The sequence below is a fragment of the Fringilla coelebs genome, assembly GCF_963513975.1.
Source record: "Fringilla coelebs genome assembly, chromosome: 22".
Classification (NCBI taxonomy): Eukaryota; Metazoa; Chordata; class Aves; order Passeriformes; family Fringillidae; genus Fringilla; species Fringilla coelebs.
Window position 1 is genome coordinate 8,631,455 of NC_140048.1, and position 11,815 is coordinate 8,643,269.

Genomic DNA, 11,815 nt, shown 5'->3' on the forward strand with positions numbered 1-11,815 from the left:
GGCATTTCACCATGGGGCCATTCCTCAGTGAAATTCTCTTTTGTGAGGTCCCTGCTGCCTGCAGGATTTAGGGCAGGTGCTCTAAAATCAGTTTTTACTGTAAATAAGTATTTTCACCACTGGTAAGAAGCTGCTTTTTGGTCTGTTCTGTGCTTTTTGGGTAAATATCCAAGGTGGATGTGAGAACATCTTTGTGTGCACACAGTTCATTTGTCACCCTGAAAACTGACCCTTCAAAATGTCCTTTTAATTCTGATTTTTCACTTCTTTCCTTTTTCCCACCTCCCTTTGTCAGAGACTCCAGATGTTTGTGGGAATGGGAAACTCAATTTCCCCTTCCACAGGGAGCCAGGAATTAGGGAAACTCTCACTCAGCCCATTTCTGGGCTTCTAAATTAATTTCCTTTTCAAAAACTCCCCCCAAAAAAGCTGCCCAAGGCTTCTGAAAGCTGAGCTTTCATCAGCACCCGTGGATGGCTCCTCCAAAAGAGGCCCTGCCTTTACTCCACTGTACACCAGGACTTTCCTTTCCCTTCCCTCCTCCCCTCAGATGCAAACCTGACTCAGTAAATTATTCTGGAAGATTGACACTTAAATCAGGGTAAGAGAGAGGTGGAATTCTGCTCTGTCTCCAGGAGACACTGCTGAGCAGTCTGGGACTTTACTGACAATCACTAGTGGTTCTACTTTTAAATTAATTGAGATTTTTTTTCTGGCATTTTATAAATTATGATTTCTCTGGCTCTGTTTGTTTTAAGTCAGAACTTAAAGGGCTGGAGGAAAAAAAAATCAAAAATCTCCTTTTAATATTTCCAAGAAAGGGGTTAAAGCTGGGGGCTGAGCTTTTCAAGAGTTTAACTTCCAAGAGTTGCAGTTTACACCTGCTGGGGCTGTGCTTTTGTCTCGTGGTTTTGCTGTTGGCAGAAACTGTTCTGTGTCTTGCTGGTCTTTGCTGCTATGTTGAAAAATGATTTTGTTTTTATTAAATTTGTGTGCTCATGGGTCAGCCTGGGCCGAGGCTGGGAGTCCCCAGCAGATGTGGGAATGGTTTGCTGAGGAGATGAGGCTGCAGGAACTGCCCCCAGTGCAGGGAAGCTCTGGGTGGATCCTGCAGAGAGAGCAGGAGGGAGCAGAGCCCCTCTTGAACAGTGCAATATTCAACACAAAAATCTGCTTTTTTTTCCCCCCCATCATCCTGGGCTGAAAGTCGGGTCTGAATCTTTGCCAGATCTGTTTCCTCAAGGGAACAGAAATGAGATTTCCCAAATCCCATCCTTTGTGTCCTTGCTGTCCTGCTGGGCACAGCATCCCCTGCAGGAGCCTGTGCCAGCCGTGCCAGGGCAGCTGCCCACGGGGGAATTGTGCCAGGAGGAAGGAAATGTGGAGGCTGGAGTGCTGCAGAGCCAGCATTTCCTACCCACCAGGGCCTGCAGTTGGATTTTGATGAATTTTGATGGATTTTGATGGATTTTGGCTCTAGGAGAGCTTTGCTGAGCAGGGCATGGGAACACCCTCAGAACAGGAGCCTGAAGGAATTGGACTGAAGCAATTCTTCAGTTACTTTCCCAAATAAAGTGATTTTGATTCTGCAGCTGAGCTCAGTGCTCAGCCCAGGGATGTCTGGGGGCTCCTGGAAGAGGGGCAGGAATCACTTTGGGGTGACATCTCCCACCCCAGGAGGCAGGATCTGCACTGGGGGCGTCTCCACCCGGTATCTGAACCCCCAAGAGGAAATTTTTTGGCAAATAGTCTTAAAAGCATGCTGGTGTCTGTTCCCTCCTGTTCATGAATCTGCTTCCCAAGGAATCAGTGCCCTGGACACTTGATCCAAAGCTTTTATTGGATGGCAAGCAATGATGCACACATGTTGAATTTTGATTTTTGTTCTCTCCCCTCCTGAGACTTGACAGCTCATGGGTTGATGTAATTGTTTTGTTTTTTATTTTGAATTTTTTTTTGTTTTTGTTTTGCATTTAACTGGATTGTAATAAGATTGACTTAAAATTATTAATTCTAATCAGTGATTAGAAATACATGTAAAGAATTTTATGTACAGTAGAGGAGCAAAGTTACATGATTTTAAATAATGAAAACCCAGACTATCACCTATCCTAGAACTGGTTCTACTCCAAGAGTGACCTCTTATTAGCATGGACTGCACTGTTCCTGTTAAATGTCTATTGCATAATTGAATTCTTTTTTGTAGATATTGTATTAAAACCCAAGTGTCTGTATAGTTAATATATAGCTGCTTATGTGTAAATGCTATTTTAAACACTAAAAAGCTTTTAATTTTATGTGATAACCACAGTGTATGTGTTCAGTTCTTTGCAGTATTTCATGGTGATTTATTTCCTAAATATTGCTCATTTTTGGACTCTCCAGCAGAATCAAGGATCACTGGGACACCCAGCCTTGGGTTTGTCAGGATACCCTGAAGGCTCAGCTGAACTTGAGATTTAAAGGTTTTTCCAGCCTAAATTATTCTAATTTCCCAGCTTAAATAGAAAGAACAAGCACAGCTTGGTGAGGCAGATTCCTTCTTCCCAGCTGGTACAGATCCCACAGCAAGGGGAGAGTGAAACAGCATTTAAATACCACAAATCCCAGCATTTTCCAGTGAGGAGGATATTAAATGGTCAGGTTTAAGTGAATATTAAATGCTCAGAATTTAGGTGAATATTAAAGGCTCAGAATTTAAGTGAATATTAAATGGTCAGAATTTAAATGAATATTAAATAGTCAAAATTTAGGTAAATATTAAATTATCAGAATTTAGGTGAATATTAAGCAATAAGAATTTAGGTGAATATTAAATGTTCAGAATTTAAGTGAATATTAAATAATCAGAATTTAAGTGAAATATTAAATAATCCGAATTTTGGACAGCCTTTTCCTGCAGGGCCTGATGGAGTTAAATCAGATTTTTTTTTCCTTTCCCTGTTTCTGGAATGATGATCAAAAGTTCTTTAATGCTTCTCTGCTATGGAACCACAGCCCTGGAGGAGGAATACTGAGAATTTCAGGTGGTTGTGAAGAATTCCTGCAGGCTCCAGGAACAAGAACTCCAGGCTCCAGGTCAGAGTTTTGGTTCTTTTAATCACACTGAGGAATAATTTTGGATGGAGGTGATCACAAAAATTGAGGACAAGTAACTTTGCAGTGCACCAAAAGGTTGTTTATTTATTTTTTTTGTAAGAGTGAGAATATTCACTGGTTTAGATTAATTTGCAAATCCTTTATTTGAGCTGGACTGCTTAAATTCCAGTAACAGGCAGTGGAGAGATGGAAAAATTTTAATCTAGGGAATAAAAGAGCAGAAATGGAAAAACTTTTAAGGAATAAAAGAGCACAATAGTTCCTTGTCAACAGGAGTGGGGAAAAGAAAAACCTTGGTGATGTGACTGGGTATTGGCTTGGTACTGCCTGGCAACAATGTGGAGTTTTTGGTGATTTTTGCCTGTTTTTTGGTGATTTCTGCCTGGTTTTGGGCAGGGAGGAAGCTCCTGCTGTGCCTTGGCAGGGTGTGATTTGCACAGAGCTCATTTCCATCAGCCTGTCCCTGATTTCCATGGAGCACACGTGCAGTGAGCTGGGATTTGAATGGGCAGTGCCCCCTCTGGGACCTGCCAGAATGTTCTTTTTACTCCTCTTTTATTGGGTTTGATATGTTAGAGTTATTGTATAGTTCTTACAAGGCTTGGGAAGGGATTCCTGGGTCTATCTCAGGAGCTGTTCATTAATAAGAAAGGGAAATTACCAGAAGTGTTTACAGGGAAGAGCTGTTGCTGACTCACATTGCCAGACTTGAGAGATGGATGTAAAATATCATTTCTGGAGGTTCTTTCATTACTGAACCGAATTTTGGCTCCTTTTTGGGGCTGAAATGTGTGTCCAGAGAGGAAGGAGGCTGCTCCTCTGGACTTGCTGAGCCCTGTGCTTCCACAGCTCTTCATTCAGATGTGATTGTTCCTGGGGCCACAAACAGGATTTTCTCCCCAAAATCCAACTTGTCAGAGGAGCAGGTGGCACAGGCTGTGGTTTATTGTCTGTCCTCCCCTGGCTGCCCCTCAGAGGGGTTCTGGCAATAATCCCCCGTGTTCAGATCAGGCCTGAACACCAAGATGTAGCACTTGGGCACGAAGTAACTGCCCAGGATGCCCAGGGTGGTGGCCAGGATGGTACAAATCTGCGTGACAGCCCTGAGCACCGACCTGAGCGTGGTGAAAATCACCACGAAGAAGATCCAGATGATGAAATAGATGAGGGTGGCAAAGGTGATGCCCCTGGCCACGTTGTACCTCCTGCCCGGGGTCTGCACCATGAAGGTGCACAGGAAGCAGACGAAGGCCAGGCTGCTGTTGTAGCCGTGCAGGAGAGCAAAGGCGGCCCAGGACCGGGTGCCACACACCAGCAGCACCTCGCTGGGCAGGGACTCGTAGTCAGCCACCAGGTAGTCGGGGCCCAGGTGGAGGTGGCACCAGCAGAGCAGCACCTGGGTGAGGACGGACGCGGCCACCAGCAGCCAGGCCCTGCCGTGGGTCACCCAGCGCAGCAGCCCGGGGGCGCAGCGGGGGAATTCCGTCCGCAGGGTGATCTCCAGGGCCTTGGGCAGCAGGCAGGAGAAGCAGCCGTTGAGGCTGAGGGCGTAGCAGAGCTGCTGCAGCGGGCACAGCTCCGCGCTGGGCCGCCCCACCAGCAGGCAGCAGCTGAGGCTCTGCAGCAGCAGCCAGAGCAGGGCCAGCAGGCTGCGGGCACCCCCGGCCAGCCGCACCAGCGGGCTGCGCAGGTGCCGCAGGAACAGCAGCGCTGCCCCGCAGCTCAGGGCCGCGCTCAGGCCCGCCAGGCTCAGCAGGGCCACGGCCAGGGGCTCGTGCCAGAACAGGAACCGCTCGGCGCGGTCGCGGCAGCGCGTGCTGCGCGCCGGGGCCCACTGGTGCCGCGGGCACGGGGAGCAGCTGGTGCTGTCTGCAAAGAGAGCCTGCTCAGCACGGGGCACCTCTGTGCTGGCACTGCAGCCCCCCAGAACACAGGGCCCCCCTCAGGGTACCCTGATGGGCATCACCGCCAGCCAGGCAAAGGTGGCTGGGGGTGAAACAGCACACAGCCATGGCCAAAAGTGTCTGGGGTGAAATAGCACACAGCCATGGCCAAAAGGGTCTGGGGTGAAACAGCACACAGCCATGGCCAAAAGGGTCTGGGGTGAAACAGCACACGGCCATGGCCAAAAGGGTCTGTGGGGTGAAACAGCACACAGCCATGGCCACAAGGGTCTGGGGTGAAACAGCACACAGCCATGGCCAAAAGGGTCTGTGGGGTGAAACAGCACACAGCCATGGCCACAAGGGTCTGGGGTGAAACACCACACACCCAGCCAGCCAAAAGTGTGTCTGGGGTGAAACACCACCCAGCCAGCCAAAGGTGTCTGTGGGGTGAAACACCCCAGTTGCTGCTGTTTAGTTCAGCACCAAGGCCAGACAAGCTCAGGCATGTCCCATCCAGCTGTATTGGTAATATTCCAATAGGGACCTGCCACTCCTGGGGTGGGTCACACAGGGATTTGGGGGGGATTTGGGTGGTGTTTCCCCTCCCTTCAAGGTGTGTTGGAGGTTCAAAGCTTGTGGTCGTTCACCCTCTGCTTTTCCACCCTCATCCCTGAAGGATCCTTGTGTTTCTTGCCTTTGTTTGCCTTCCCCAGCAATCCCAGGATTTTATCCTCTGCCTCTCTTCTACCCATGGCCCCAGAATTCCATCATACCCCTCTCTCCAAGCTCTGCAGATAAAACATAAATGTTGTCCTCATTCCTTCCCTCTGGGCCCAACAGGGGCAGGTCCCCAGGGAGGAGCAGAACAGGGAGGGGAACCCTGGCAGTGCTTATGGAGGAGAGCTCCCAGCTCATCCCCACCTCAGCCAGCAGACACAACAATCCACTCAAAGCCTTCCAATGGCCCAGACCTCACCTGTGCTGCTCCAGAAGGTGTTTTCTGGGCAGTCTGTGCAGTCATAGCAGCAGAGGTTGAATCCTTTTATTCTCCTGAATTGCCCCGGCTGGCAGCGCCTGAAGCACTCGGACGTGGGCTCCTGGCAAAGGCAGGAGTGAACCTCAGCCAGGAACCTCCAGGAGAGCAAAGCTCCGAGAAATCAGGAGGAACTGATGGAAGGAACCGATCAGAAGGAGCTGTGCCATTTTTACCTTCTTATCTGCGGTGTGGAACTGGATCTGGGACGTGCGGACGTACAGGGACTGGTCGTAGTCCCCCACGGGCAGGTAGGTGACAGTGCCATCCCTCCAGGCCCAGAGGATGAGTTTGTACCCCGTGTTTGTGCCGTGGGATTGATCAAACCTGAAGCTCTGCCCGTTCACCTCAAAGGGGAGGGTGTTCATGAAGTGCAGCAGCTGGGGAGGAAACGAAACCAAAATGGATTTTGGTCCAGTTCTTGTTTGGAGGTGACAATTCTGACATCAGCTGTCCCCTAGGTGGGCTAAGACTGGCACAACCTGGCTGTGAGGTGGCAAAAACTGGGTGTTTGTCCCTCAGATCTGCCCTCACCTGTGGATGCAGCAGCCTGGTCAGAGAGCGAGAAAACTTTGTTTCCTCACAGTGGATTTGTGTGATTTTTAGGGAGTTGTAAACAATTATGATAATTTGTTATAGAAACAACCTGCAGGGCTGATTTCCTACTCTGTCCTGTTCTCAGGGACTGTTTGTGAGAAAGATGATTTGTTAATTAGCCAATCAAGTAGAATGTGTCAAGTCTATAAAAGAGAGGATTTTTGTATTAAAGGACAATTTATTTGACTAAACATTTCAACTGTTTTGAAAACCATCCTTGGAGTGAATTTGTGCCATTTCTGCCTCAGCGGTGACACTCACCTGCCAGGACCTGATGGGTGTTTTGGAACTAGTTTTGAAAACCAGCCTTGGAGTGAATCTGGGCCATTTCTGCCTCAATGGTGACACTCACCTGCCAGGACCTGATGGGTGTTTTGGGACTAGTTTTGAAAACCAGCCTTCCAGTGAATCTGGGCCATTTCTGCCTCCACGGTGACACTCACCTGCCAGGACCTGATGGGTGTTTTGCGATTATCCTGCAAACCATCCTTGGAGTGAATTTGTGCCATTTGTCACCTCAATGGTGACACTCACCTGCCAGAACCTGACGGGTGTTTTGGGACTATTCTGCAAACCATCCTTGGAATGAATTTGTGCCATTTCTGCCTCCATGGTGACACTCACCTGCCAGGACCTGACGGGTGTTTTGGGACAGCCTGTGGAGGTGCAGCCCAGGGCTCTGTGCAAGGCGTGGGCCACGCTGTAGACGGCCACGTGCACCGGCTGCACCGGTGTCACCCCCAGCATGGGCCAGATGTCCCCGAGGGTGACGTTGCCGCACTGCCGGCAGTGCGTGTCCAGCGCCTCGGCGTTCACCAGCCCGCTCAGCTCCCGCGAGCGCCGGCAGAACTCCTCCTGCGCCACGGAGCTGAAGAGCTCAGCCACGAACTCCTGGAAGCCGGGCACGGTCCCCGTCCTCATGACAAAGCCCAGCACGGTGCCCACGGCCTGGATGGCGGGCGTGGAGGCGGCGATGTCAGACAGCAGCCAGGCCTCGCTGCCCACCCAGACCTTCTTGGGCAGCCCCATGGCCAAGCTGTGCTGCAGCAGGGCCTGGGCGGGCAGGCTGTGCGCAAACAGCACCACCACGTTGACTTTGGTGCTGTTAATTAACTTAATTGCGTTCTCCAGCTGCCTGTGCGCGTCGGGCTCGGCCGGGTCGGTGGGGATGAGCCCCTCGAAGGCGATGCAGATGTTGTTGGTGCTGGCCGTGCTGAGGAACAGGGACTGGGCCCCTCGGCCGTACTCATCGTCACTGGCCACCGTGGCCACCCAGTTCCAGCCAAAGTGGTTGAGCAGCAGCACCACAGCCTCCACCAGGTTCTTGTCGCTGGGCACGGTGCGGTAGAAGGACGGGTAGAGCTCGGCGTTGCTCAGCGCCTCGCTGCTGGCGCCGTAGCTCACCTGGGGAGAGAGATCCTCGCTGCAAACAGCTCCAAAGGTTTGGTAAAACCTCATCAGAAACACAACCCTGAATGAGAAAATTCTTAAAAAGTTTGGGAAAGGGTTCCTGGATGCGCTGTTCCTCGGTTCCTCGGAGCTGTTTAATGAGAAATTTACTTGAGAAAGTTCTGTAGGAAATTTATATTAATACTTGAGAAAATTCTATAAGAAATTTATATTAAAACTTGAGAAATTTCTATAAGAAATTTATATTAAAACTTTAAGAAATTCCTCTAAGAAATTTGATAGGAAAAGGAAATTACCACAAGTGTTTGTGAGTGACTTGTGGAGGAGAAAAGGGAGAAAATTCTTACAAGGCTTGGGAAGGGATTCTTGGATGCATCTCTGGAGCTGTTTAGTAAGAAATTTCTATAAGAAATTTTTATTAATACTTAAGAAATTCATAGGAGGAATTTAATAAGGAAAGGCAATTATCAGGAGTGTTTAGAGGGGAGTGATCTAGGTGAGACATTCACACAAAACATCAATTCTGGAGCTTGTTTCATTACCTACAAGGGAGAATTGTGCTTCACCAGAAGCAGGATGGATCAAGCAGGAGGGACCTGTGGGATCAAAGAGCTGAAGAGCTTGGCCGTGAGCAGGCACAGATCTGACTTGTGGGGGAAGGAAGGGAGAAAATTCTAACAAGGCATGGGAAGGGATTCTTGGATGCATCTCTGGAGCTGCTTAGTAAGAAATTTCTATAAGAAATTTTTATTAATATTTAAGAAATTACTAAAAGGCATTTAAAAAGAAAAGGAAATTACCAGGAGTGTTTACAGGGGAGTAATCCCGGTGAGACATTCACACAAAACATCAATTCTGGAGGTCGTTTCATCACCTCCAAGAGAGACCTGTGCTCCTGCAGGGAGGATTTACCTGAGGGATGAGGAAGGAGCTGAAGAGCTTGGCGGTGAGCAGGCACAGGTCGGACTTGTGCGGCCCGATGACGGCGGTGACGCGCGGCTGGTACTCGCTGTAGTCGCACAGGAGCCCGATGGCCCGGGTGCCGTTGCGGGTGAGGAAGAGGAGGCTGGGCTGCAGGGCCACCAGGGGCTCGAAGCACGTGTCGTACATGTCATAGCCCAGCGTCAGCCCTGGCAGCAGCCGGCTGCTGTTGTTGATCTGCTCGATGGCAAAGCGCATGGCCAGCGCCCAGATCAGCCCGTCCGTGAACAGCCTGGCCACACAGGGACATTCTTCATGCAGGGAAAGCTCATCTTTTATTACCTTCTGCTAGTAGTATTACATATTTTTATAGATATTTTTATAGAATTATTTTATTAGAATAACTGATTTTCTATAATATCATATTATATGATATTATAATATATAATATATTGTATTATATGATATTATTATATACTATTACTATATATTATAATATATTATTATATTTTATAATATTATATATTACATAATGTTATATATTATATAATATATTATATAATCTTATATACTATAATATATTATAATATTTATATAAAACGTTATTCGCATAATGGTTTTAATAAATATTTTTATATAATTATTTTTAGCATAACTTATTTTTATACATATTTTATATAATTATTAGCATGACTTATTTTGATACATATTTTTATATAATTATGTTATTAGCATAATGGATTTTATACATACAATTATTTTATTAGAATAACTTCTTTGCATACATGTTTTTATATAATTATGTTATTAGCATAACTGATTTTAATATATTCTTAATGGACATATTTTAGGTACATATTTTTATATACTTATTCTATTAGCACGACTTATTTTTATACATATATTTCTACATTTATTTATATATTTAAGTGTTTGATTCATTTAAAATGTGTTTGCTTCAATTTAAGCTTTTGATTAATTTACAATGTTAGTGTTTCTGTTTGATTCATTTACAGTTTAACTTTGATTCAATTTAACTGACTCATTTACAATTTAACTGTTTGATTCAATTTAACTGATTTATTTACAGTTTAACTGTTTGATTCAATGTAACTGACTCATTTACAATGTGCTTGATTCAATTTAACTGATTTATTTATAATCTGTTTGATTCAATTTAACTGATTCATTTACAATTTAACTGTTTGATTCAATGTAACCGACTCATTTACAATGTGTTTGATTCAATTTAACTGATTCATTTAACAGTTTAACTGTTTGATTCAATATAACTAACTCATTTACAATTTAACTGTTTGCTTCAAGCCCTAAGGAAGCCAGTGCTGCTAAAACCTTTTATCAAGGCGAGACAACTTTGTTATCATCAAAAACCCACAAACCCATTTCCATGTCGGGACCTGTTGTGTCCCAGTGCTCCAACTCTCCCATGTCCCACCCCAGATTTCCCTTTTCCCCCCAAACCAGCCCTCACCTGTCACAGAGCAGCAGGGTGGGCTCTGAGCGAGCTGCCAGGTTCACGGTGTCCTTGCCAAAGGGGAACAAACCCCCCAGCACAAAATCCCCCGGCCTCCTGAACTGGGCTGAGAGGCACCAGGGGCTCGGGGAGGCAGCACAGCCCCAGCCCAGGCACAGCCACAGCCCTGGCAGCAGCTGCATTTTGGGGGAAAACCTGGGAAAAGGAGGGCAGCAGGAAATCCAGGCTCAGATGTTCCTGGGAAGTCTCTTTAAATGGAGCTGGGGAGGAATTTGTTTGGCAAAATGCATTAAATTCGCTTTGGTGGGCAATAACCAAATACTCTCTGAGTAGAAACCACTGCCCTCATCCTGATTTCCTTTGCTCAGTGAATTTCCTTTCCTCAGTGAGCAATAACCAAATCCCCTCTGAGGGCACTTGGGTGTAAATCCTGATTTCCTCTACTGAGTAGCTTTTACTCAGAGTGATTTATAAATTCATTGGCAGAGCAGTGGAAATCTGAGTTCCCCTGGCAGAGGTGACAAAACTCAGGTGCCCTACTCTGGTAAATTATTTACACAATATATTTTATTTCTTTATTTTGTAAAATTTGAGGTCACCTCATCATGGAAATAACCAAATCAGGGAGGCAGCACAGCCACAGCTCAGGCAGCAGCTGCATTTTGGGGGAAAACCTGGGAAAAAGGAGGGCAGCAGGAAATCCAGGCTCAGATGTTCCTGGGAAGTCTCTTTAAATAGAGCTCAGAGGGGTTGAATAATGGGGAGGAATTTGTTTGGCAAAATGCATTAAATTCACTTTGGTGGGCAATAATCAAATACTCTGAGTAAAACCCACTGCCCTCATCCTGATTTCCTTTACTCAGTGAGTAGCTTTTACTCAGAGTGATTTACAAATTCATTGTGGAAATTTGGGTTCCCCTGGCAGAGGTGACAGAACTCAGGTGCCCCGCTCTGATTCTGGTAAATTATTTACACAACAATAATTTTGATTGATTGATTTATTTATCAAATTCCATTAAAAAAATTTAAATTGTTTGAAATATTTAAATTTTAAATACACCTCATCATGGAAATAACCAAATCTTCCTGAGGGCAGGGCAGCAATTTGCCTGGAGAGGCCATTCCTGGGTCACAGGGTTACTGATATTTTTTTAGGAAGTTGTTACTGCCTGATCTAATATTTTTTCCCGCCTCACACTGAGCTGGGCTATTAATTTCAGTTTAAAAACTGAAATCTGAGTTCACAGCATGGCAGTTTAGGTTTTATTATTGTATTTTATTGTTGGATTTCAGGACAGCTCTGAATGAGAAGTTCCATTTCCTGCATTTTCTAGATCAGAAAATTGCTTTTGCTGCCAGTGCTGCTCCAAGGCT

The 11,815-nt window shown here is 46.3% G+C and overlaps 1 protein-coding gene across 1 annotated transcript; it reads right to left on the reverse strand.

Moving 5' to 3' along the window:
• Positions 1 to 4,042: 4,042 nt before the first annotated feature.
• Positions 4,043 to 10,623, reverse strand: TAS1R3 (taste 1 receptor member 3; the record flags this gene model as incomplete). The annotated part of the gene is made up of 6 exons (XM_084220404.1): positions 4,043 to 4,968; positions 5,962 to 6,082; positions 6,195 to 6,398; positions 7,240 to 8,019; positions 8,938 to 9,238; positions 10,439 to 10,623. 6 exons carry the CDS (start codon positions 10,621 to 10,623, stop codon positions 4,043 to 4,045), a joined length of 2,517 nt encoding a protein of 838 aa, XP_084076530.1.
• Positions 10,624 to 11,815: the final 1,192 nt, after the last annotated feature.